At 42.3% G+C, this 27,124-nt stretch overlaps 1 protein-coding gene across 2 annotated transcripts in view; it reads right to left on the bottom strand.

Moving 5' to 3' along the window:
- The window catches only part of ANKRD12 (ankyrin repeat domain 12), a 76,137-nt gene that overhangs the window by 8,869 nt on the left and 40,144 nt on the right, over positions 1 to 27,124 (bottom strand). For both annotated transcript variants that reach the window (XM_075416465.1, XM_075416466.1), the window contains 5 exons: positions 26,801 to 26,947; positions 25,585 to 25,785; positions 21,199 to 21,341; positions 12,827 to 12,974; positions 4,491 to 9,178 (listed from right to left, as the gene is read on the bottom strand). In XM_075416465.1, coding sequence (XP_075272580.1) covers positions 4,491 to 9,178; positions 12,827 to 12,974; positions 21,199 to 21,341; positions 25,585 to 25,785; positions 26,801 to 26,947 — 5,327 coding nt within the window. The remainder of the gene's footprint in view (positions 1 to 4,490; positions 9,179 to 12,826; positions 12,975 to 21,198; positions 21,342 to 25,584; positions 25,786 to 26,800; positions 26,948 to 27,124) is intronic.

Here is a 27,124-nt window from a genome sequence, read left to right as displayed (position 1 = left end):
TTCAAGAGAGCTTCTTGCATGCCTTGCATCCTTCGTAACACCTACAAGAAGAGCACCAACTCTTCACTGTAGCCTTCACTATAAACCTTTGATGTTCATTTGTGCCCGTCACAGAGACAAGCAACGCTGAAGCTAACTCAGATTCACACATACACAAATTGTCTGCAAGTATTTTCATACATCCCTCTCTATCTCCCGTCACCCATGCCACCCAAATCGACTGGCCTGCTCTATTGCTATAATATTTCATGCATCTAGGAACCAAGTTTCTAGTCATACCACTAAAACAAGCTTTTTACTACTTAAGTTTCTACAGCATTGTCAGACAGACTGGGCAGAATGCCTTTTACTAGAAATGTATCTGCTTGATAGCCACTGGAGGCTGGAAATAAATCATCTTTCTGTCTTCTCAGGAGGCAGTACAGCTGAAGATGGACCCTGCAGAACACACTGATGTAGCCGTCTGAAAGGCAATACAGCCAAGTACAATTTAAATTTACTCTGTTAGAAGATTCAGATTTGTTTCCTTCTGTTTTGAACTGACCTGATGACTCCTATCTTATGTTCTATATTTACACTGGTGGGAGGGAAGCCACAGTTCACACGTGATTATCCTTACAGCCTTAGGTGATACGGGATATGAATTACAGTATATAAACAAGGATGTGGAAATCAAACTTAAGCACACCATCTCCTGGTTCCCACCTACAGGATGTCTGAAGTTCATCAGCTAAACTACAGCACGTCATTACAATTCCAATGCAGAAAACAATATGTTACACAAACTATTCGAGTGGTAGAGTGTCAGAGTTAAATATAGTCTTCACATAGAGCTTTGCACAGTGGTACCTAAAATACAGGAATAATTTAAGAACGGGTATCTGCTTTCCCATAGTCTATGTAAATTTATGAGGCAAAATTCAGGTTAGCAGGGAATTAGCAGAGAATCATTAAAAGAACCATCAAAGAAAAAATTTAACAATCCCAACAGAAAGGTCATTTTGCAGTTGCATATTAAATTATGCATTATATGCATAACAACATGCACATGTTATTAATATTCCACAACTGCAGAGAGACTATATATAGCCCTTATTTTCAACACTGTTGGGCAACATGCACAATATACAAAAAAACATTCATTTCTGAGCATGAAATGATCTCTGGTTCAGCAATATTCCTTTTTATGGTATTTGTAATAGGAACAATTATGATTGTGATTTTCAGTGGTGACAAGAAAGATGAGGAGCTACTGGAGAGAGATGGAGCTACTGGAGAAAGATGAGGAGCTACTGGAGAGAGTCCAGCGGAGGGCTACAAGGATGGTGAGGGGACTGGAGCATCTCTCCTACGAGGAGAGGCTGAGGGAGCTGGGCTTGTTCAGCCTGAAGAAGAGAAGGCTGCAAGGGGACCTAATATATGCTTATAAATATCTCAAGGGTGGGTGTCAGGAGGATGGGGCCAAACTAACTTCAGTAGTGCCCAGCAACAGGACAAGGGGCAATGGGCACAAACTGAAGCACAGGAAGTTCCATCTGAACATGAGGAAGAACTTCTTCCCTCTGAAGGTGACGGAGCACTGGAACAGGCTGCCCAGGAAGGTGGTGGAGTCTCCTTCTCTGGAGATATTCAAGACCCGCCTGGACAAGGCCCTGTGCAGCCTGCTGTAGGTGACCCTGCTTCGGCAGGAGGGTTGGACTAGATGACCCACAGAGGTCCCTTCCAACCCCTACCATTCTGTGATTCCTTGATTCTGTGACAAAATTATTAAATTGTATACACAAGCAAGGTCTGCAGAGACATTAAATCCAAACTACTAATTTTTTAAATGGTATCTTTTTTCTGAAAAGAAACAAGAAATTTTATCAAAATTGTGTATTTACACAAGTTACAGTAATTAAACAAAGCATTTAGCTGCATTCTAGATAATTTTTCAGACAAGCAAAACTAAAATGCTTAAAATATCTCCCCTCTGTAGATTAAAACTCGTGCTGCTTTCTTACACTTTAGACCCAGTGGAAATAAACACTGATTTCCTAATCACTTATTTTGGCTTCTCAGTTATTTTATTATCAGTTATTTCTACAACTGTAGAAATTTACAGTATCATGCAAGCATATACAAAACAAGTAACAGTTTAAAACACCAGTATCACCAGAACATGTGTAGGGTAGCAACCCAGAAATCTAAATGAGATGAAAGTCAGTAACTGTAGTCCTTTAAGTATGTATTCACTTTTTTTTTTTTTTATTTAAGAGGTTTTTTCTTTTCAACAAGTAATTAAAAGCCCTTGAGAATGGGGAGCACGCATTCATCTCTGGTATTTTCTGAACCTAAGTACTTAAGTTACCCAAGAATTTGCACTACCCCACTACCTAAATTTATTTTCATGAACTGCAAAGTCCCTGTTACACACAGCACGAGAGACACGAAAGAAGTACGAGGCACTGCTTTAATATCAAGTCAATCACCCTCCCTGCCTACAGACATTGCCATTTATGACAGCGAAATGAATTCTATTGCCCAGGCAGAAGATGGACCAAGGGAAAATACATGCTGTGCTTCTCCACTTTCCGCTTATCCCAAATTAAGCACTGAAGTGTGATGCCAAAGCAGTAAGTTGTAGGCTTGGAAACAGTATGTACTTGACTAGCAGCTGCTAAAAAAAAAAAGATTAAAAAAAAAAAAATCTCTGCTTCCAGTGATAAAGATATATTATAGAAGCTGCAACAGCTACTGAGAAGTATTTGTAGACTGGGGAAGGCTGACAGCCTGGTACATTGTTGCAAAGCTTACTATACATCCTAATTCAGTTACAAACCAAGTAGAAGGGTCATCCTTTCCTCAGACTACAACTGATCTACTAATTTCAAAGAACTGTAGTCACCATCATATAAGAGAGAACTCAATACTAGGAGGATACACATGAATTCTCTTGGGCAGACACAGGGGGCATAGTGGAAAAATTAGAAGAGACAGCTTATATAGGGGATTATGACTACCTCTGGAATGAAGCAAACATGTTTTTCAATTTACTTTTATACATTAAATTTGTGTTCATTGCTTAATCAAAAGAATCTCCAACTCTACTGGAAAAAGCTAAGGCAATATCTCAAGTACGGGTGAGTTATCTTAAATGAGTCGATAAAATAACCAGTCCATTCAGCAATACAGAGGCTGAAGACTGGATGCTTGGCTTGTGCATATGATATTTCATACATACAAATAGTTCAGTTTAGTAAGCATTTTTGCCATTCAAGGATTAAGATATTCTCCCCACTCCTCCCAAACTCAGACTTTTCCTAACTTGACACACCTTACAGAATGGGGATACAATCAAATACTACTGAATTCTGACATGACCAAGTTACTGTATGTCAGCCAAACAACTGCTTTAGGAAATGAAATACATGGTTCTCAGCCTATTTCAGCTATTACGTGTGTTCATTTAAACCATTCAAACAGGTTTAAGCTAGTATGTTTTACCTCAGAACTAGAGCAGTTTAAGTAGATCAGATAATAGGTGGAAAAGTAGAAAACCTCCTACTCCCAAGAGTAGCGATGCTTCAGAAAACCCTCAATGCACAATGCTTTGGGTCTCCCCTCTCCCCCATGCAGAACAGTAAGCACAGAATAAGGTGTGCTGAGAAGCAAAGAAAGGAAGCATGATTCAAGTGCTACTGTGATTATGCTGACTTAAAAACAGAGACCAGCAATGACCGTGTTATCCTGGGACACCTTGAGGGGCACCTCCATAGCAAATAGTAATACCAACTGCACTTGAGCCAGTTATGTTCTGCACTGCATAGACCTCCTTCACAGCTGTCATCAGGAGTATGCCTGTGTCAGAACTACGGAGAGCTTAGAACTAAACAAGTGTCCCTGAACTATGGACGTTCTTCAGTGAAAGGGAAAAGAACTTCACATTATTAAACAAAAATTCTGAACACTTTAAACTGATGGATTACAAACGCTGGGACATAGCAGATTACATCTGCTGCTCTTGAGGGTATTAAGGAGAAACTGAGATAGCTAGCAGGCACTCTCCTACTGAAAACTTCTGGTGATAGACTTCAAATTTTGAAGCATTGCACATCCATCCCCATTCAAATGAAACAGCTTTGAATAATTAGTCTTAACCAAATTATTGCCAGCAGAAATTCGGAGAAGCTCTCAACAACTGACTTCACTTTTGAGAAGGGTAGCCTTTACAGTAGTAAATGCTTTGAACTATAATGTTCGTCTGTGTGCCTTTTGCAGGTGTCACAGATGATGGTTTGTCTTGTAGTGACCGTGAAACCACTGTTTATATTTCCACTGAATGGGGCTTTAAAATATGACATTACTGATCAATATTAATTTGACATATGTCAGCTTACTATTTTCAGCACAAGTACTCAGAAACAAGTTAGGAAGAATATGAAAGTTACAAAAATAAAACCAAAACATGCCTTTCATTGCAGTGTATATTTAAAGACCACGTTACTTACAGTTGGGATGCATATCTTGCTCAAGGGATTGCCATCCAGTAGGTATGAACCATTGAAGGTCACATATTCATCATAATATTGAGGTGCCTGAGGAATAACACTGCACAGTAATTTACGCTTCTCTTCTATTTTTTTTCTTATGTGCAAGTATTCAAAATACGGGTTTGCTCTCTCAGTACTGTATGGCTGAATCTCTTCAAGTTTCAAAGAATCAACAACAGCTGCCAGTGACTGCTGGGTTTTCTCCTTAGCCTGCAGTAAAGAAGAGTTCACTTGCACAGGCTGAGGCACACGCGACACCTTTCTTTTACGCGGATGATGTACTTGAGCATCATCCTCTTCAGTTAATCTAATCCTTGCTTTCATAGATGCTGACGATTCAGACTCTTTTTCTGATGTCTGCGTGCAACCAAGAGGATTCTGCTTACCCTGGTTAGCAAGCATATTTGCTCTGTTCCTCGTGATTCTTTGAGGTATTTCTTCCTGTTCCACCTTCTGATCCTCAGCAATTTCTTCTTCCAGTTTAACTATTTGGCTGTATTTATGCACCACTTCCTGTGTAATCTGTTGTGAACTATTTTCCAAATTAGATAAAGAGGAGTACTGTGGTGGATCATCTGTCAACACATTTTCTCTGTCTGCAGTGCAGGGGTTTTTATTAGCCAATTCGTTCGTAATTCCCTTTGACATTCCTGAACTTAGTTCACAGAGATCAGCGTCGTTTTTATTATCAACAACATGCACTGAAACCAGCTTTTCTTGTTGGCCTTTTTCATTTCTAATGTCTGAAGTATCCGCTGTGTTACTATCCACTTCACTCTGAGCATTCTTACAAACAGCTTTACTGAACGCATACGAATTTACATTTAGTTGTGAAGTGCTACCACTTTCATGAGCATCTTCTTCTAACGGTACCGTAGGTAAATCATTCACCCTCTCATAGCTCTGTGAAATATCCTTCGCAGAACTCTCAGAATATACAGCAAGAGGTGCATCAGCCTTCTTAATGTTTGAAGGCAAAACAGCATTTTCCAGCTCTCTGGTACTAGTAGCATCTGTATCCAGAGTAGAAGTTGTAGTTTGAACTAGATTTTGTTGTTGTAGAAACGATGAATCTTGACTGCTAATGCCTGGTAAAGAAATGTGTTTAGACACATCTGGGAGGGGCTGGATAGGTAAAGAACGAGGCGACTGTGAAGGCAAAAATGATGCAGATTCTTGAGAACTGGAACTTCCCTTAATTTCAGCGTGCTGATGCAAAAAATCAGATACTTGTTGCTCTTTTAGTGTCCTGTTTTCAGAATTATGCATTGCTATAACACTGTTAGTATCTTGCTCTGATACACCATAACCTGAGCTGCTAAACTCACTGTTTAATGAATTAAGTCTGTCAAAAGGCACATCTGATGGTTTGGTTTGCTGAGTCACACCACTTTGATTACCTGGCTCTGAGTGCATACTGTAGTCTTCTGAAGGGCTCATCTGAACAATATTTTTAATTGTACTTGTACCCATTGTTGCCTGCTTGTTGCTAACAGCTCCAGTTGGAGATGATGTAAAGTTTGACTGCAAACCAGACATGCTACTTTGAAAATCTCTTTCAAGCATGCTACATGGTAGTTCTGGTTTAGAAGTGCTAGTGTAAGTCTGAACTGATGGCAGACCATTCTGATTATTTTCTTCATATATTTGAGGCTGTTTGCTGTATTCAGAAACGGCAGCAGGCATGCTGCATCTTCGAACCTCTACAACAGGTCTGCACTCACTGAAAACCAGTTTAACATCTTCGACAGATGCTGATCTAATGTACGCTGGTGGAAGCCTGTTCGCAAAATGTGGCTTAATGCGATCTGGCAACTCAGCAAGACCATCGGTCTCCTTTTCAAGAAGGGCTGGTGATTTGGCACTTGCCAGAAACAGTGGTTGTGAAAAAGACATTTGGGAATCGGAACCTTCTAGCATGAAGTCCGAATCATACTCGATTACAGGCCTTGGAGTAGTTACTGTGGTATGGCAAGAATCCTCAGAGCTCGCAATTGACACCATGGACACTGACCTAGAGCTCAGACCTGTCTTCTCACTTTCTGATTTGGGGGATCTATTTAAATTATCTAAAACCAGTGAAGGCTTTATAACATTGACACTTCTTGTATCTACTGATTGCGATCTACTACTTGTAGCGTCTTTCTGCTGTTTTTCCTTCATACAAACATCTGGCAACTCTGAGCTTTTTGAACGAATCAGTTCTTTGCTTTTTACTTCAGCTAATGGGTGTTTTGGTTTTTCTTTCATCTTGTTAAGTTCTAAACAAGCGCGGTTTCTTAAACGTTCCTTCTCTTTCTGTTTTATTTTTTCTTTGTGTTTTCTATGCCACTGTTCTATTTCCAGATCTTTAAGGCTAAGCATTCTTTCGAAACTAGTTTGCATTAAATCATCATTGACTAGTCTTTTTTCCTTAGGTCGAGCATCCTTTGGTGCAGGAGCTGGTTTAGGCTTAGGTTTCTCATGTTCAAGTTTTAGTTTAAGTAAACTACTTTGATGCAGTTTATGCTTGTCTCTCTCTTTGTATCGGTCTATATCTTTATCTTTTTTATCTTTCTCTCTACCGTCTGGAGTTTTCAACAAATCATCTTTTGATTTTTCTTTCAAAGATGACAGTTTGTCATTGACTGTTTTATTACTTTCTGTAATACTGCATATCCTTTCCTCTTGCACGTGTTTTGAGTTTGCTACTGTCGAGATCTCCTTGTCTTTGGATTTGTCTTTTTTTTCAAGTTCCTTTTCTTTGTCTTTAGTTCTATTTTTTTCTGATTTAGCATATTCGGATTCTTTTTCAGACTGTTTGACTTTTCTTTCAGTACAGTGTTTTTCTTTGCTTTCAGCCCAATGTCTGTCTTTATCGGTCTTTTCTTTATCGTGCTTCTTATCAGGTTTTTCTTTATTTCTTTCTTTGTCGTCAAGTTTTTTAAGAGTACCCATGCCTTTTATTTTATCATTTTCCTTATGGCATCTTTCTGTTTGCTGGAAATTTGGCTTCTCCTTTACTTTCTCTATGTTTTCATTTACTTCAGCTTTTTCTTTCTCCATCTTATATTCATGTTTTAGCTTTTTCTCTTTTTCTCCATTCTTTCTTTCTATCTTTTCAACATCTTTTTCTTTGGCTGAAGTTCGCTTTTCAGTCTTTTCTTTATTTTCCTTTGAATTCTTTTCCTGCTTTTCAGTATCTGTTTCTTTTTCTGTTACATGCATGCTGGCTGCCTCATCTTTAACACCAACGCAGAACAATTCAATTTCTTTATCTGCAAGCATAATTTCTTTTTCTTCTTTTGTATCTTTTATTTTTTCATCTTTAAGAAACTTCTCATTTTCCTTTTTGCTCTTCTCTTTCTCTCTCTCCTCTTTAGCATTTCTCTCTTTCTGGAACTGTCTCTCCTTAACTAACTTCTCTTCTTTTGCCACAGCTTTTTCTAGCTTTGATTTTCTGTCTGAAGAAAGAGATTCATGTTCTATATTTAACAACATATCTTCATTTTCATCACTTTTGAAAAAGTTCTCTTTCCAAAATTCTCTGTCAAACTCAATACTTCTTTGAACCTCTTTAACATTATGTTTATGTTTTTCCTTCTCCCCATCCTGTTCCTTTTTGTGCTTGTCCTTTTCTCTTTCTTTGTGCCTTAATTTATGCTTTTTAAGTGTTTTACCTTCCTTGTCAATCTTTCTCAGAGTATACTCTGAATTCTCAAATGCTGAGCTATTATCTTCCTCTTTAATTTTAGGACTAGATTTTTCACCAGATTCTAAGTGAAAATCTTTCTGATGATGTTTGTTTTTTTCTTTGTGCTTACAAGATTTCCCACTAGAACTTTCTACTAGATACTCAGAGTCAGTGTTGTGATCATACCGAACTAATTCGGATTGCAATGTTATTTCAGAACCTCCTGGTGATAAGCAAGTTTTGGTGTTTTCTTGCTTTAATGGCGTTGACTGCTTTTCACTTAATCCACAGGGATGCTTCGGAGATTTGCCAGCAGTGATAGGAAACAGATGTAAAGAAGAATCTTCTTTTGTGGTGAAAGACTTCTTAAAGGTTTCTTCCTCTCTAGTTTTATCTAAAGAATCTAACCCAGAAGCAGATATATTTGTTATTCTAGCATTTTCTTTTTCTTGCTTTAGTTCTTGATTTTCTTTATTTTTGCTCTGATTTTTTACTTTCCTTTTGACTTTGCCTTTTTGCTTATGTTCGTTTGTAACCATATATTCTTTCTTCACTCTTACATCAGAATTTGATGTCTCTGAAATAGAGCAAGGAGAGACTATCTTCTTGTCCTGAAGTATTTCTTCATCTGAACTTTCAGAACTTGAATACAGAACTCTAGATGATTTCTGCTTCTTGCTTTTAAATGATTTTGAAAAGACAACTTTCTCTTGTTTCACAAATAAGCTGTTCTTTTCAACTTCAGTCTCATCCTCTTTCTTTAGGTCTTTTCTAAGAATATGTTTGTCATCGATCATTTTTTTCATTTCATCTTCATCATCATCTTTAAACTCATACTCATCAAGAGCAGATGGAAGTGGTGCCTTACTAGGGGCCATTTGTTTGCTGTCATTGGCTACAGAGTCCTTTTCTGCTTCTGAATCAGCATTCCCCTCTACACTGGAAGGATTTACAGATGGAGCTTCTTCAGAATCTACAGTAAGAAAATAAAAAATTAGTTCAATACTGATGGAACGTTCTTCACACTAGGACAGGATATTCAGGACAAAATAGTTCAGTTCAGCACTCACACTGCTATACAAACGAAAAAAAAACCCCACACTCAAAACACACAATAAACATTCTCACTAGAATTAAGCTTTTTAAGAGAAAACAAAAGGGCCTGAAACCAAAGTGCTCCCCACACTTTACAGTCCTCACTCAAGTATGTAAAAATATTAAGCATTTATATTCCAATCTAATAAAATCAATGCACTTTAAATTTTGTAAACCTCATCTACTTTGCATAATTCCTGCATAACCTGACTATTTCTCAAGGACATCTTACCATGATGACTCATTCCTCTAGGAACGCTTCAACTCTTATGCCCTTTGACAACTAAACTATGTTCCTCCACATGAACTATTTAGTCATGTTTCAATGGCAGATAAGCTTTTATTCTTAAAAGACAAAGAGCTGCTCGTGTAAAGAAATTCCCTCATGGATTTTTATGCACCTGATATGGACAGCCTAAACTATGCTACAGTTCACTGCAACTGCTCTCTGCCACACAAGTGCACAGCATGGAGCAAACATGTTGTACTGGATGTCTTGGACTTGCAAGTCCAAAATGTAAACCTCTCATTAAATTAAATTTTAGGAAACATATGGAGTGTTATCACCACCTGACCATATGAAAATCTAGAAAGAACTCAAAAAACTTTAAAAAGTATTTCTGGATGTATTGTTCTCTCCCAGTAAGGTTCCAAGTCAAGTCTCTTCAGCTGAATCTATCAGTTTGCTTTTTAAAAAGAACTGACTATTGTAATATTCAGTACCATGGACTAGAGATTTGACATACGGAATAAAAAGTAACAGAAGAGTTTGAAATAATAGTGGAAGGAAAGTCATGAGGCAGTTTAAATGCATTAAAAGTTTGAAGGGGGGAGGGGGAAATGTTCTGCGGCAAGATTCCCCCTCATTTCCAGTAGGATCCTCTGTGGACCAGCTGCTGGTACACAATGGTTAAGACATATATCTTGCCAGCAGGCTTCTTAGCTACTTTGTATTCAACAACACAGTATCAATAAAACAGATTCCAGAAGTTCTTATTATCTTCTATATTATCTGTAGCACCCAAAACATACTACTAGTTCCGTGCTACCAGCTTTTTATATATTGCCCCCTCACCTATATGTACATGACATAATCTTCCCGACTTAACTCTAAACACTTCTTGTAGCTTGTCTGTGCCTTCCCTTCACCCTTTTCCTACAAGGCAGTTGGTGCTTCTCTATTCCATGTCTCTACCTGCTCTGCTCTTAAGAGTTTTTCCCCATTCCAAACACATCAGAGAGTTTATTCCTTAATGACCAAAGATAAAGCAATGCAAGTACAGGAGACAGATCACCTATTCTCTAATCCTGACTCCTGGAGAAACTGCAGAGAACGTTCTGCTCCTCTTGGAAACCAGCCCATGGAAAATAAGCAATACCCTGCACAGACAACTGTTGAGGAATCAATTGCTAAATAGTAGCAAGTTTCTATTATACATATGTAAAAATATTTTTCTTAAAGATTAATGATTTGGCTAAGCTTAAGTAGATTCTGTGGAGCAACGCCACAACTGTCCCTTAAAGCAGAATGATTACACACTGTTTTTCAGGCTATTCTTCTAACGCCAAAAAAAGCTAACACTACATCAGAACATTTATTAGCTTTACATAGGGCAATGTGACTTTTTTTTTTTTTTTTTTTGCTTGAAGTACCGTGAAACTTTGAATAGAAAACATCCCTAGGGGTTTGGTCTTGGGGGTTTTTTTTGTTCCTTTGTTTAATTGGTTTCATTTTAACAATCTTTAAGAAACTTTAACAATCATGTGACACGATGCTCTCCCTCATGTAATTTTCACAGAATCCCAGAATGGCTGAGGTTAGAAGGAACCTCTGGAGGTCATCTTGTCCAAACCCCTCTGCTCAAGCAGGGACACCCAGGGCCAGATGCCCAGGACTATGTCTAGATGACTTCTGAATATCTCCAAGGGTGGAGACTCCACAACCTCCCTGGGCAACCTCTGCCAGTGGTCTGTCACTCTCACAGGTCAAAACTGTTTCCTGGTGTTCAGAGGGAACCTCCTGTGTTTCACGTTGTGTCCATTGCCTGTGGTCCTGGCACTGGGCACCACTGAGAAAAGCCTGGCTCCGTCCTCTTTTCACCCTCCCTTCAGGTATTTGTACACATTGGTAAGCTCCCCCTGAGCCTTTTCTCCAGGCTGAACAGTCCCAGCTCTCTCAGCCCTTCCTCATAGGAGGGATGATCCAGTCCCTTCATCAGACTCTCTCCAGTATGTCCATCTCTCTCTTATAATTGGGAGCCCACAACTGGACCCAGCACTCCAGCTGTGGCCTCACCAGTGATGAGCAGAGGGGAAAGATCACCCTCCTTGACCTGCTGGCAACGCTCCTGCTAATGCAGCCCAGATTACCACTGGCCTTCTTTGCAGCAAGGGCACATTGCTGATTTGTGTTCAACCTGGTGTCCACCAGAACCCCCACATCCTTTTCTGCAAAGCTGCTCTCCACCTGGTCAGACCCAGCCTGTACTGGTGTCTGGGGCTGTTTCTACCCCAGGTGCAGGACTTCACATTTCCCCTTGTTGAACTACAAGAGGTTCCCATCAGCCCATTTCTCCAACATGTCAAGGACCCTGTGGATGTCAGCATGACCCTCTGGTGCGTCAGTCACTCCTACTTTTGCGTCATCGGGAAACTTTCTGACGGTACACTCTACCTCAATCATTAATGAAGGTATTAAACAGGACTGGACCCAGTATCGACCCGTGAGGTACACTGCTATTTACTGGCCTCCAACTAAACTTTGTGCCACTGATCACCACCCTCTGGGCCTGGCCATTCGGCCAGTTTTCAATCCAACTGATTTCTTTTACTCAAAATAATCTGAATTCCTGAAGATTCTGTGAAAGCAGAATGAAAAGTTCCTGCCTGCCACTCAAGCCAGTTCCTCATGGTCAAGAATCTGTTGCTTCCAAGGAGATAATAGTTCTTTCCGTGCCCCAAGAAGTAATACCTGCCTCTTAATCTCCAGAAATACAGTAGGGGCCAAGAATTACTGCCTCCGTGTAAGCAAGCTACTATCTGGTCACCTTCACAAACCAGCGATTCCCCTACTGGCAGGGACTTTCTTTACTGAGTAAATGTAACTCAGCTATACCTGTGTGAGACACTAGCTCCTGATTCATCTACTAAGGATGTGAAATAAGTGACTTTGGAGATATTTTGCCCCAAGAAGACCTCTCAGAAACCGTTTTGTATAATAAATATGGTATTTTTCTCTGTATCTTTCTCTGGTAAAACCACTATTCTGAGGTAGGGTTGATTTGGAGACTGGGAAGGCCTTATTAAAAAGAGAGAGAAAGAAAAAAAAAGTCAGAATAAACATTTCAGATAATTCAGTTGAAAGATCTGAAAACTACCTCTGAAACTAGAAGTGGAAAACAACCTTAGCAATAGCAATTGCTACCTGCAGCAACTCTTTATAGCTAACACTATGCAAAAGATTTAAAACCCCTAACTTCAGGTGAATTGATGTGATAGAAGTATGCAATTAAATAGCTGCTTTTACCTGAGCAACTGTCCTCATCATCAGAGATGGGCACCTCCCTTTTCAATAGCATTTCCAACTCTTCAGTTTCAGCAACATCAACAGGTCTCTCCCCATGCTTATTGGCTTGAAATGGATTTCCACCATGTCGAAGCAACAGCTTCACAATCTGCAGCATTAAATTTATGAACTTTTAGGGTTTCCACAACACATTACTTAACCAGCATAAAAATATTCCATTGCACATAAAATGTGGATAACATGATATGCAATCCTAAACTCCTACCCATGGAACTGAGACTGTAAAGCAAGACTTCAGCAACTAGAATGCAAAGTCCAGGTATATGGAATCTGCTTGTTAAAAGAGGTAACGGGGAAGACTAAAGAAAGTTGTTCTCTGTTACACCTACATAGCATTACCATAAAGAAACACAACAGTGGCCTTTTGTTCCTGCTACCTAGCGTTTCCTCAAACAATTCATCTGGTTCCTCACCTACCAAGCTCTCAACACCTCTGCACTTCACCTCCTTGCTCCAAATTTTATAGCACTTAACTCTAAGAAACAGGAAGAATTTTTCAAGTAGCAGTACTATTGGTTTCCACAGCATTTCAGAAAAGCCCTGACAGATCCAAGGATCTTACTGGAGGAACAAACTACTGCCATCCCCAGCTGAATACAATACAGCAAGATCATCAATTTCTCTAGCATCAAGGGCAAACTGTTAAACCTAATATGATACCAAGGCCACTGCATTTTCAGCACAGTATCCAGTATGAGTTACTGTTTTTTTGTCCTACATGCCAAGAATGGGGAAATTCAGCAGACAGTGATATGTTAACATGAAATTTCAGAATTTTTCCGATACATGTTAGTGAGGTGGTCACAGATACATATACTGAGACCAGACAAGCAAGGGGTCCTGTTCTCCAAAACTCTACTACAATTTTATGCAAGTTTTGTTTAGATACACATAAGAAACAGATACTAAACAGTTAATAAAAATTCATAATCAGATTATCGTAATTCATTTCCCTAGCCTTTCCAGAAGATCCTTTCAAACTGAACACCTTGTTTGGAAGGTATACTTGATTTAAGGATATTTTCTATTTTCTGCTTTATATAGCAGATCGCACATATAGTAATGAAATAGAAGAGCTATAAAGCAAGAGCAGAGTCATCTCTGTATCTAGTTTGCAGAAAATAAAAACAAAGGCAGAAATTAATGTAAAATACCTACAGTGCTCCATTTATCTTCTCTGCTAAGTCATTATGGCTAATTTTTAAAAAAATATATTAAGAATATAACTATATCAGTGTTCTATTTCAAAGTCTATAATCAAATATATATAAAAATAAATGTAGGATATATACCTTTTGTCTTGGTTTCGGCTGCCGCCGGCAACAAAAGTGCCACGCGGCCGCCCCTCCCCCCGCCGGCGTGCGGAGGAGAATGAAAAGAAACAGGCAGAAACTGGTGGGTCGGGATAACGGCAGTTTAACAGAACAGCAAACAGAGGGAACAGGAACAACAACGATACAAATAAGGAGAAAACACAACAACGAACCGCACGACCCAGACAGCCGCTCTCCCGAACAGGACCAGCGCCGCGCCCCCCGAAGCCACGAGAGCGTTCCCGCCGCGCCCCCCCCCCCCACCGGAACCCAGCGTGACATCACATGGTATGGAATACCGGGCTCTGTCTGGCCAGGTGGGGTCAGTCCCCACCCCCCGGCTGTGCCCCTTCCTGGAGTCCGGTGAAAATTAACCCTGTCCTGGCCAAACCCAGGACATTATCCACCCCTTATTCCATACCATCTACGTCATGCCCAGGTCCCCCATTGTCCAGTTGATCACCACCACTTCTCCTGTCTCCAGATATCATTCCCTTAGTCTATGGATCATCACTCTAAAGTGTCCGTTGAGTTCATTTAATCCATGACTTCGGGCTCCATCTGTCGTAATGGTCTTCCGTGGCAGGAGAGGTGATGTGTGGTGATGGGCGGTCACTTGCTGCATCCGGAGCTCATGGCTGATGTATCTGGTGTGGCCCGTGCCCACAGTCTGCAGGAGATGTTGATCTTGATGAAGTTGCTGGATGCCAGTTGTTGAAAACCAGGTCCAGTTCCATCATCGCTGTGCTCTGCTAGGTTTTCATCGAAAAAGTCCATCCTTCTTTAATCTGGACGATTCTTACTATGCTACTACTGGTACCAAATAGAACAATTATAACAGTGATAACAGACAGTGACAGGGTTATTTAACAATTAACTTTATACAATTATTTATGGACTATTCTCGCCCAAAATTAAATCCCCATGAGGTACACATCGGACTTCCCCATCCTTCCGCATTACCCACCAGGTACACCCAGGTCCTTGAGCAAAAGCAATCCCGCGGACGGGCTTGCCTTTGCCCAAGGCAGGACTAACCCAAACTGTCTTCCCTAACATGTTCCGCATGTGCACTACAGGGACTTTATCCCCTTCTACGGGGCGCTGAGGTTTTCACTGGGCAGGACCACCCCGGTTGGTGGCCCCTCTGGTGTTAACCAACCAGGTGGCCTTTGCTAAATGGGTATCCCAGTTTTTGAAAGTCCCACCCCCCATTGCCCTCAAAGTGGTTTTTAGCAGCCCATTGTAACGTTCAATCTTTCCCGAGCCTGGTGCATGGTAGGGGATGTGATACACCCACTCAATACCGTGTTCTTTGGCCCAGGTGTCTATGAGGCTGTTGCGAAAATGAGTCCCGTTGTCCGACTCAATTCTTTCGGGAGTGCCGTGTCGCCACAGGACTTGTTTTTCCAGGCCCAGGATGGTATTCCAGGCGGTAGCATGGGGCACAGGGTAGGTTTCCAGCCATCCGGTGGTGGCCTCCACCATTATGAGCACATAGCGCTTGCCTTGGCGGGTTTGTGGCAGTGTGATGTAGTCAATCTGCCAAGCCTCCCCATATTTATATTTTAGCCATCGTCCTCCATACCACTGAGGCTTTACCCGCTTGGCTTGCTTGATTGCAGCGCATGTCTCACATTCATGGATAAACTGTGCGATGGTGTCCATGGTCAAGTCCACCCCTCGGTCACGAGCCCATCTGTATGTCGCGTCTCTTCCTTGGTGGCCCGAGGTGTCATGGGCCCACCGAGCTATAAACAGTTCACCCTTATGTTGCCAGTCCAGATCCACCTGAGCCACTTCAATCTTAGCAGCCTGATCCACCTGGTGGTTGTTTTGATGTTCTTCAGTGGCCCGACTCTTAGGGACGTGGGTGTCCACGTGACGGACTTTTACAACCAACTGCTCTAGCCGGGCAGCAATATCTTGCCACAATGGGGCAGCCCAGATAGGTTTGCCTCTGCGCTGCCAGTTGTTCTTCTTCCATTGCTGCAGCCACCCCCACAAGGCATTGGCCACCATCCAAGAGTCGGTGTAAAGACAGAGCACTGGCCACTTCTCTCGACTGGCAACGTCTAAAGCCAGCTGGATGGCTTTCACCCCTGCAAACTGGCTGGACTCACCTTCTCCCTCGGCAGTTTCCGCGACTTGTCGTGTAGGGCTCCATACAGCAGCCTTCCACCTCCGCTGCTTCCCCACAATGCGACAGGACCCATCTGTGAACAGGGCATACTGTTTCTTATCTTCTGGCAGCTGGTTATACAGTGGGGCCTCTTCAGCACGTGTCACCTCCTCCTCTGGCGATGCTCCAAAATCTTTGCCTTCTGGCCAGTCCATGATTACCTCCAGAATTCCTGGGCGATTGGGGTTTCCCATTCGGGCGCGCTGGGTGATCAGCGCGACCCACTTACTCCACGTAGCATCGGTGGCATGATGCGTAGAGGGGACCCTCTCTTTGAACATCCAGCCCAGGACCGGCAATCGTGGTGCTAGGAGGAGCTGTGCTTCAGTGCCGACCACTTCTGAAGCAGCTCGAACGCCTTCATATGCTGCCAGAATCTCTTTTTCAGTGGGAGTATAGCGGGCCTTGGATCCTTTGTATCCCCAGCTCCAGAACCCCAGGGGTCGACCTTGAGTCTCCCCTGGTGCTTTCTGCCAGAGACTCCAGGTTGGGCCGTTCTCCCCGGCTGCAGTGTAGAGCACGTTTTTAACATCTTGCTCTAATCGCACTGGACCAAGGGCTGCGCCATGAACTATCTCCTGTTTAATCTGTTCAAATGCCTGTCGTTGCTCAGGGCTCCATTCAAAATCATTCTTCTTTCGGGTCACATGGTACAGAGGACTTACAATTTGGCTGTAATTTGGGATGTGCATCCTCCAAAAACCCACAACACCTAAGAAGGCCTGTGCTTCCTTTTTGCTGGTTGGTGGGGACATAGCTGCTATTTTGTTGATGACATCCATTGGGATTTGACGGCGCCCATCCTGCCATTTTATTCCCAAAAACTGGATCTCTTGCGCAGGTCCCTTGACTTTACTTCGCTTAATGGCGAAACCGGCTTTCACAAGGATCTGAACTATTTTCTCCCCTTTCTCAAAAACTTCCTCTGCGGTGTCACCCCATACAATGATATCATCGATGTACTGCAGATGTTCTGGGGCTTCACCCTTTTCCAGTGCAGTCTGGATTAGTCCACGGCAAATGGTGGGACTGTGTTTCCACCCCTGGGGCAGTCGATTCCAGGTGTACTGGATGCCCCTCCAGGTGAAAGCAAACTGTGGCCTGCACTCTGCTGCCAAAGGGATGGAGAAGAATGCATTAGCGATGTCAGTTGTCGCATACCACTTGGCTGCCTTTGACTCCAGCTGATATTGAAGTTCTAGCATGTCTGGCACGGCAGCACTCAGCGGTGGTGTGACTTCATTCAGGCCACGGTAGTCTATTGTCAGTCTCCACTCTCCAGTAGATTTTCTTACTGGCCATATGGGACTATTAAAGGATGAGCGAGTTTTGGTGATCACTCCTTGACTCTCCAGCTGGCGGATCAGCTGATGAATGGGGAGAAGGGAGTCTCGGTTGGTACGATACTGTCGCCGGTGCACCATTGTGGTTGCAATGGGTACCTCTTGTTCTTCAACCCTCAGCAACCCCACAACGGAAGGATCCTCCGAGAGACCAGGCAAGATGGACAGCTGTTTAATTTCTTCCGTCTCCACAGCAGCTATGCCAAAAGCCCACCGATACCCCTTTGGGTCCTTGAAATACCCTCTCCTAAGATAGTCTATCCCAAGGATGCACGGAGCCTCGGGGCCAGTTACAATGGGGTGCTTCTGCCAGTCCTGCCCAGTGAGGCTCACTTCAGCCTCCAGTACACTCAGCTCTTGGGACCCCCCTGTCACTCCCGAAATGCAAATGGACTCTGACCCTTTGAACTCTGACGGCATTAAAGTACACTGTGCACCAGTGTCCACTAGAGCTTTATACTCTTGTGGATCTGACGTGCCAGGCCACCGAATCCACACCGTCCAATAAACACGGTTGTCCCTTTCCTCCACCTGGCTGGAGGCAGGGCTCCTCTAATCCTCGTCAGAGAATTTGCTGCTCACCTGCTGTAAAAATGACTTGGAGGTCCCCTCCAGAGGATCGGAATCAAGGTCAAACTGTCTACGTGGTCTGGAGAGCTGGCTGCTGGAAACTGGAGCGGCATTTTTCCTAACAGAATCCCCTTTGGTGATTGTTTTACCTCGCAACTCACGTACTCGTGCCTCTAGACTTGAGGTGGGTTTTCCATCCCACTTCCTCATGTCCTCTCCGTGGTCACGCAGGTAGAACCACAGGGTGCCCCGTGGTGTGTAGCCTCTGTATTCCCTCTCCTGAGCAGAGAAACGCTTGCCCCTAATAGCTGAGATGCGGGCCCGCACAGGTGGGTAGTAGGACATATCGTCTTTGAATTGCTGGAACTGCCGGGACAATTTATTCACAGCTGAGACAAGGGAGGAAGAGAGACTTTCCTCATATTGCCGGAGTCTGACAGCCACTTCATCCACTGTTGGTGCATCTTTACCTTTCCAGTGTACAACTGCCAGTGAGTTGGCATGTGAGGAGGGTGCGCTCCGCACAAACTTCCTCCACATGGATTGTGAGCACTGGAGTTCATCTGGGTCTGTGGGTACCTGCTCATCGTCTGTGTCACAGTAAACCAGCTCCCGCACAGCTAATTCCCTCAAGTACTGAATACCCCTTTCCATATTGGTCCACTTGCCAGGATAGCATACAAAATCATCACTGAAGGGGTACCTCTCTCTCATGCCTGACAGAAGTCTCCTCCAGAGGCTGAGGACTTGTTCCTTTTTCCCAATGGCCTTGTCAATGCCCCCGTCCCCTGGCCAGGGATCCCAGCTGCTTGGCTTCCTTGCCCTCTAACTCCAAGCTGCTGGCCCCGTTATCCCAGCACCGCAGCAGCCAGGTGGCAATGTGCTCGCCTGGGTGGTGACTGAAGTCTTTCCGCATGTCTCGCAGCTCGCCCAGGGACGGGGACCGGGTGATGATCTCTGTCTCTATCTCCCGCGATGACCCTGGCTCATCATCATCCCTCCCGGAGCGATCTGCTCTCTTTGCATCTTTCTTTAGTTTTACGGGGGCGACTGCTACTGGAACAGGTTGGTCATTGGGCTCAGCCGCGATGCCTGCGGCTGGAACTGGGGCTGGAGCCGCTGCTGTGCCTGCCAGGGAAACCGAGGCAGACTCTGCAGCTGTGGCTGCAGCAGCCGTGGTGCCGGTCGGGGGGGCTGTGACTGCCTGCTGGGCTGGAGGGGCTGCAGGGCCGGCTGGGGGGGCAGCGCCAGCCGCAGTGCCTGCTGCTTCGTTTCCCCCCCCTTTCCCCTTGAAGGCACTGAACAGTGTTGAACATGGCTCGGTAGGCGTGGGCCAGACCCCAGCACGTTGCTGTGATCTGTGTCTCTCTGGAGTTCCCAGGGTGGCAGCACACTTTTTGCAGATATTTTACTAGCTTTTCCGGATTCTGTACTTGCTCAGGGGTGAGTTTAAAAAACATCGGGGGTGTCCACTGCCCTAGGTACTTGCCCATGCTGTCCCACACACCCAGCCACTCACAGCTATCCAGCCCCGGGGCAGGTCTCTGCACGATGTTCTTAACTGCTTGCTTAACCCTAAACAAAACCTGAAACCCATTCAGGAGGCATAACAATAGAAACCCGCTGGCCTGAGCATCCCACGGGTACTCGAAATTCTCAAAAGCCGTTAGGACTGGCCTGAAGGAGAGAGGGGGGGAGAAAGAGTGGGGGAAGGTATCCCCTTCGGTTTTCCCCACAGATTGGGTTTGATTATTAAATTCTAGGACATAGGATCCGAGGTATGGAAATGACCGCAGTGCCACATGCAAATACAAGCCTAATTTCATGCACATTGACGTTATCATGTCATAAGTCGATATCATACAGTATAGCAAAATCATCACCCTGATCCTTTTCCCCGACGTAATGAACAGCACCACAGGGAAAACATAGTGCAAGTACGGATTCAAAAACCACAGCCATCTGATCACAGACAGAAACATTTTTACCGGCGACTATTTAACTAACACAGAAAAATGCATATAACAAATTTAACAAAATCTAAGAAAGCAGTTTTAACACCTGCCGCTCAGCCCTGCCGTTATCCCTGCCCCACGCTTGGGCGCCAAATTAATGTCTTGGTTTCGGCTGCCGCCGGCAACAAAAGCGCCACGCGGCCGCCCCTCCCCCCGCCGGCGTGCGGAGGAGAATGAAAAGAAACAGGCAGAAACTGGTGGGTCAGGATAAGGGCAGTTTAACAGAACAGCAAACAGAGGGAACAGGAACAACAACGATACAGATAAGGAGAAAACACAACAACGAACCGCACGACCCAGACAGCCGCTCTCCCGAACAGGACCAGCGCCGCGCCCCCCGAAGCCACGAGAGCGTTCCCGCCGCGCCTCCCCCTCCCACCGGAACCCAGCGTGACATCACATGGTATGGAATACCGGGCTCTGTCTGGCCAGGTGGGGTCAGCCCCCACTCCCCGGCTGTGCCCCTTCCTGGAGTCCGGTGAAAATTAACCCTGTCCTGGCGAAACCCAGGACACCTTTAAATATTTATGTACATATATATACATACACAAACCTACAGTATACTGTTCAGAGACATTTTTCTTTCGAGAATTCTATACAGTAGAAGTCTCTCAAAAAAAGTAATTAAAATGTTTATTTATTAAAAAAGTAAAAGTGAAACTTTTAAATATTTAAGAAAACAGATACTAGTAGAAAATATCTGGCAATAGAAGTAGGATGAAAGCAAGATGAAACAAAGAAAACCAAAACAACTTTAAGATGCCCGCAAAACAGCAGAAGCAGAATTATAAAACCGTATGAGAGCAATCAGGACAATTAGGATTTATTCTAAAGACGGAGCACTTCAAACTACTTATTTATTCCCCTCTTGCTCTCCCAGTACACTCACATTTCTATGCCCACTACTAGCAGAATCATGAAGTGGTGTATCATCATCCAAGCCCTGCGTGTTCACATCAGCTCCTGCTGCTATCAGGACTTTAGCAACATCGTAGTAACCAACATTACAAGCTTCATGCAGTGGTGTCCAACCTATAGTGAAGAGTGACAAGTGTAAGTTTGAAAGGTCAACAGTTTAAGTTTGTTTTCTTCTCCTGTGTTACAGATCTCGATTTTCTTAAAACATTTCAAAATACACACAGTAGTTGACAGGAACATAATGCCATCCATCTGATGAACAACACATGCTTTATCAACGTTAAACCTCATGCCAAACTCCAAATTTTACTGTGATTAAACTGAATGCAGAAATCACTAATCAAATAGTAAAAGACAAAATCTGGCACAAAATCCCCAGGCTAAAAATGTTACAAATTCTTTGACCAGTGAGCATTTGAACACAGTGTTAGGTATATATAGAATAATGTTATTTATATGGAAACAGTCTGAAAACCACCCTATTGGAAAGAATAAGCATGGCAAATTATCATAATCAGTGCTCCTCTAGAGCCATTGAATGTGTACCAGGAATCACTAATAACATTCAGCAGCTATTCGTCTAGATAGTAAGCTATTAACAAATATTGGCAGAGAACTTACTCCTGATATTTCCTAGAATACTAGTAATTTTTAGCAATTTTGATTTCCACATTGATAACCTGCAGTTCGGTGCTCATTTTTTGTAGCAGAGCCTCAACTGAAGATGACAATCAACCCCCACAAGCTATATTCCTTACCTCAATTTCCTTTCCCCAACTCGATGCGTTCTGCTTCATAGCTGCCCTGAACTTCTAGCCTGCTGTTGATGCCTTCTCAAAGCCCAGTTCAGGGAAAGCATTCATCTTTTGTTTCCAACAAAACCAGTACAAGTCCGGAAGCGTTTATTCACTTGAACTCCGCGTCTAATCAGTAATGGTCTTGTACATCCATGAAGAGGATGTTACAAGAAACCCGTAGTTTATATAATCCCTTAGTAAGGTAATTTCTCATCTTCATCTCTCACTCAACTTCTCCCCTGCCACTGATTTAAATAAATAAATAAATAAGCTAAAGAAAAAAAAAGAAAAAAGCTTCTACCTTATTTTACAGCAAAACAGTTCTTCCTGATCATCGTATACTAAATTTCCTCTCCAGTCATCACTTGGATCATTCACATCCAACACTGCCTGGCTACCACCTCCTCCTTTCCATTTTCTTGTCATTTGTCCTTTTCCCACTCAACCACAATGACGACACTCTTCTGTTCTCAGCCCTCTGATTCCTGTCATCTTTCCCCTTATTAATTCGCTCCGTAATTCATTCTTCTCCATGTTTTACTGCTTTGCCTTTCTATCCTTTCACAATGTCCAGCCTGCCAACTCTAGTCCTGGCTTGCTCTCAACATCTGTTTCCTTTACTCTTGTTCTTACACGGCAGTATCATTCTGGCAGATATCCCACGAGCAGGGTTACTTCCTCCATTACTAATGCATTTTCTGCTTCTTTAGTTCTGCCACATTCTTAGCTAAAAACTCTAATTCTCTAAACTTCACTGCATCCTAAATTCTTATTTTTCGCCACTCATGCCTCACTGCTCAAATCCTCCCCCTCTTCTTGACTTCCTCCTCTGCACAGGATCTTGAAGCTCAGCCACCTCTACTTCTCACTTTGGAGTACCAATGGAAAAGTATATCACTTAATCCCAAACACCTCCTCCAGAGTTCTGAATGAAGTCTCTAACGACTTGCTCCTAACTGATTCTCAGAACCGTCTCTCAGCCATTCTCCTCATCCTTTCATCTGCCTTTAAATATCAGTTAAATATCTGTATGAGGTCAGGCCGAGATGAAGCTACGAAGTTAACAACTTCCTTCATAGCAGCCCACACAGTGCTAAGCGTTGCTTTTGGGGCTAAACAGTGTTCATAACACAGTAGTGTTTCGGCTACTGCTGAACAGTGTCAAGGCTTTCTCTCTCCCTCCCCCTGGACAAGAGGCTGGGAGAGGACATTGCCTGCACAGCTGACCCAAACTGGCCAAAAGTATATTATATACCCTATGATGTCACGGTCACCAACATCTCAGGGAAAGAAGAAAGAAAGAGGGATGTTCGTAGTTACGGCATTTGTCTTCCCAAGCAACCGTTACATCTGCTGAAGCCCTGCTTCCCAGGGAGCACCTTGACATTTGCCTGCCGATGGGAAGCACTGAATGAAGTCCTCTTTTTCCTTTGCATGCACATGCAGCTTTTGCTTTTCTTACTAAACGGTCTTTAACTCACTCCATGAGGGCTTTTTTCCATCTAATTTTCTCCCCTGGCCCTGTTGAGGAAGGGAAGTAAGAGCAGCTGGGTGGGTGTCTGGCAGCCAGCCAAGGTTAACCCACCACAACATCTCTTCTTGAAGTGTTTCTATTCTCCTTGTAATTTCTATGGGCCTGTCTTCCCCTGAACCTCCCCCTCCTTTTCTAAAATTGCTCCTGTCAACAAGTTCTTCTCATCTTCCCCCTCAACTTCTCTGAAGACCTCACAGGGTTCTACATCCACTTGCTTTCTTTTATTCCTCTACATGCCAGTCCTGGGCAGCCTCAACTGGAAACATCAATTCAGCTACCCTCCATAAACCAAGAAATTACTGATCTGTTTCTTACCCAAAATCAAGATTTTAGTCCATCTCATTAATATCTTCTCTTGATGTCAAGTTTGAGCTAACAACTAATTGTACCACATAGTTCTTAATTTCTCCCACTGGTGCCTGCTACTTCAGCTCATCTCACTCATTTCTCACTGAGAATATAATTCTCACTATAACCACTCAGACTCACAAACCAAGCATCTTTAGCAGGCTTTGCTGTAGGCCAACTTCAAATTCTCATTCAGGTCTTCATTACATTTTTGCTTCTATTATGCAATGCCTCTAAAAACTTGAAACTGCTGGTGCTGCCACTTAATCATACTACTGAGAATTCTCAATATCATCTTTATTCCTTTGGATTTCCAGCAGCTCCCAACAAATTTTGTCACCTTTTCTCCAGCATTACTCTTCATATTGGAAGCACAGCCTTTTAAAAAACACAAAAAACCAGCCCCCCCCATGAAAACCAAAAGCAACATGGCCCTTTCTTGTATTCACTTCGTCACTTTCCCATGATTCACTTCTACTGCAGATGCAAAAAAAGTGAAGTGCTTAGAGCCAGTATTGACAGGTAGAATATTACAAGCAGTTCATTATGCTGTTTATATAATGTGCACTTGGTACTTGTATTATTTTTTTAGAGTTGTCCTTGCATTTAAGGGAGAAACATCTACTGATTCCTATCTTTTTATAGATGTCTCAGATTCCAACCCCACAACCACCTCCACACCTCACCTAAACCTTTATCCTCTGATTTAGCCTTCCTTTCACTCTGTGCCATCCCTCCTTGTTACCCCAACCTCCTTCTACGTCCTAGACTCTACCCAATACTCCAACTCCTAAGTTTTATGCCCTTTTACACTGGTTGAGGGAAAACCAGCAAGTACTTTGGCTTATCTCAGTATGTAAATGCATTTAATTTGGTGCCTGGCCAATCAACAATTGGCAACTACTGAACTCGAAACTGCAGGTTCTGTCTTCTGTGCAAGCATTATTTTGGGGATCTCACAGTCACTCTGCTGGAGATTTTTTATTAAAACATGTAGAAGCTTAACTACCACGACAGTATCAAAAGCAAAATAGGCAAAAAGTTTGTCAGCAGATTCCAAAAAATTATTTAGGAGGTCTTACAGACAAACAGACCATAAAGAAAGATACCAAATAAAGGATACTAAAAATATGGTACAAGTTACAATTTACATTAAAGTTCATCAATCAGTCCTGAAATCACAGCAAATACTGACATACCAAAACTATCATTAATCTAGTAGGACTAGATAACAAGTGCAAGCTATACCACACATCTGCCCTGGTGCATATTAGCTGTCCCAGTAAGACGACAACATACATTACAGTGTTACCACCTTCACTTGCATCTCCTCACATAGCCTACAATCCCATTATCAGTCACTGACTTTGCCTAGTATAATTCTACAAAATTCAGTAAGCGTGCATGCATATTTTTGTAAACACCTAGTATGCAAAGGCCCTGGCCACAACTGAAATCTCCAGGTATTAATATACTGTTCTAATAACATGCTGAGTGCTATAGTGTCCTAGTACTACCACTGTCATCAGAAATATAAAATATGATTTGAAAAATTCTAGTAAGTTTTAAGTTGTATTTTTTTTCATTTGTATATAGCTTGAACTGAAATGTAAGCTCTGATAACAACTTTAGCATTAATTTTGAATTTGTATAGGTAAAAGAACATGTATCAACTTACCTGCAAAATCTTTTACATTCACATTTGCACCTAAACGGATTAGCTCCTTAACCTGTTTAACATCCCCTCGAATTGCTGCCATATGTAGAGGAGTTTCCCCTCGTTCATTTCTCTTGTTAATTTTGTCTTTTTGTCTTGAAGAAGAGCTTGGAGTTTTCTTTTGTGCTGGTGTTGTTTGTAAGGGATGATTTAAGGTGGAATCTACAAAATGAATTTTTAAATGGTCACTGTAAGTTATTTACCACTGGTTTTACTTCACCTCATTTAACACTTGCATTCAAAGATGACAACAGTCAGTGAATAATTATGTTTAAGCAAAGGATGCATTTGACACTTCACATGTATCAATATGATGCCTATTTACAATGTGTAAAAGGGTGCTTTGCAAAAATCCCACTATTGTTAAAGTAGGTTTCAAGGACAGATGAAGTCTACCCAATCTACAATGTTCACGTTCTCTGGTATAAAATCTGCTGAAACAAGACAAAGCATGACCATGCAGATCAGTATCTACCCTGCTTTCCTTTCCTCCAGCACAATTCCATTGTATTTTTATGTAGTAGGATGCCAGTTTAAGGAATTACTGTCTGTGTATTGTACTCCATGCACTTCCTCAGCTGTGCCAACATAAATGTTTTTGAGTGGACTGGATAGTTTCTTAAGGAAACACAGCCATTCACTTTTAAATGCCAATATTGCAAAAACACTATACCTGTAGAACATATATGTACATAAAGATTTTTTTTAAATATAACTGGACCAAGGACAGTTTGAAGTTCTGAATTAAAACCAAGGTGTCTCCCCTTTCCCATTAAAAACTAAGAAAATGATCCAGTTTCCTTCTAAATTAAAAACCCGCCACAAACTGAGACAACAAGACAGTAGTTAAACTTCATAAAAAAACAGATAACATTTTATTTTTTAAATAATGCCTATAGAACAGTGTTTGAGAAGCAAAAATAATCAAAGGAAGAAAAAAGATTTCCAGGTTTTACAGTATCATAACGCAAAGCTTTGCACATAAATACAGAAGGTCAAGAATTTTTCATCAAATTACTCGTCAATGCAAAATAGAGTTCTAACAGAATTATGAATAATTTATTAAAAATTGCAACAAAAATCACAGATTGTTGAAAAACATTAGGGTTCAGAATATTCTGATTGGGACAGAATTAAACAGGCAGGAGGAAGAAGACTGTTAACTTTGTAAGATCACCTGGACTGTTGTCTCTTGCTGTCATCTGCATAAGAAGTGCCATCTGTTTGCGCTCTGACAGAGGATAACCAAAAAGAATGCTAACTGGTGTTGATTTCTTATTTCCAGCATCCTTCTTCATTTTCTTTTTCTCCGGACCTTCCTTCTCTGGAAATATTAACATTTAAAAACTCAAACTGCTGTTCTACTTGAACATTTTTCTGGAAATAAAAACATCCTTTTAAGGTACGTGAAATGATGATTGGTGGCAGGTGATGAAAAACAGAAACTGCATCTCTAATTTACTGCATTTGCATTAGTTTTGGTTACCTGTTTTAATCTTAT

The sequence above is a fragment of the Opisthocomus hoazin genome, chromosome 3, assembly GCF_030867145.1.
Source record: "Opisthocomus hoazin isolate bOpiHoa1 chromosome 3, bOpiHoa1.hap1, whole genome shotgun sequence".
NCBI classification, from domain to species: domain Eukaryota; kingdom Metazoa; phylum Chordata; class Aves; order Opisthocomiformes; family Opisthocomidae; genus Opisthocomus; species Opisthocomus hoazin.
Note: the sequence above shows the minus strand (reverse complement) of the source record. Positions and strands in the feature narration are given on the sequence as shown.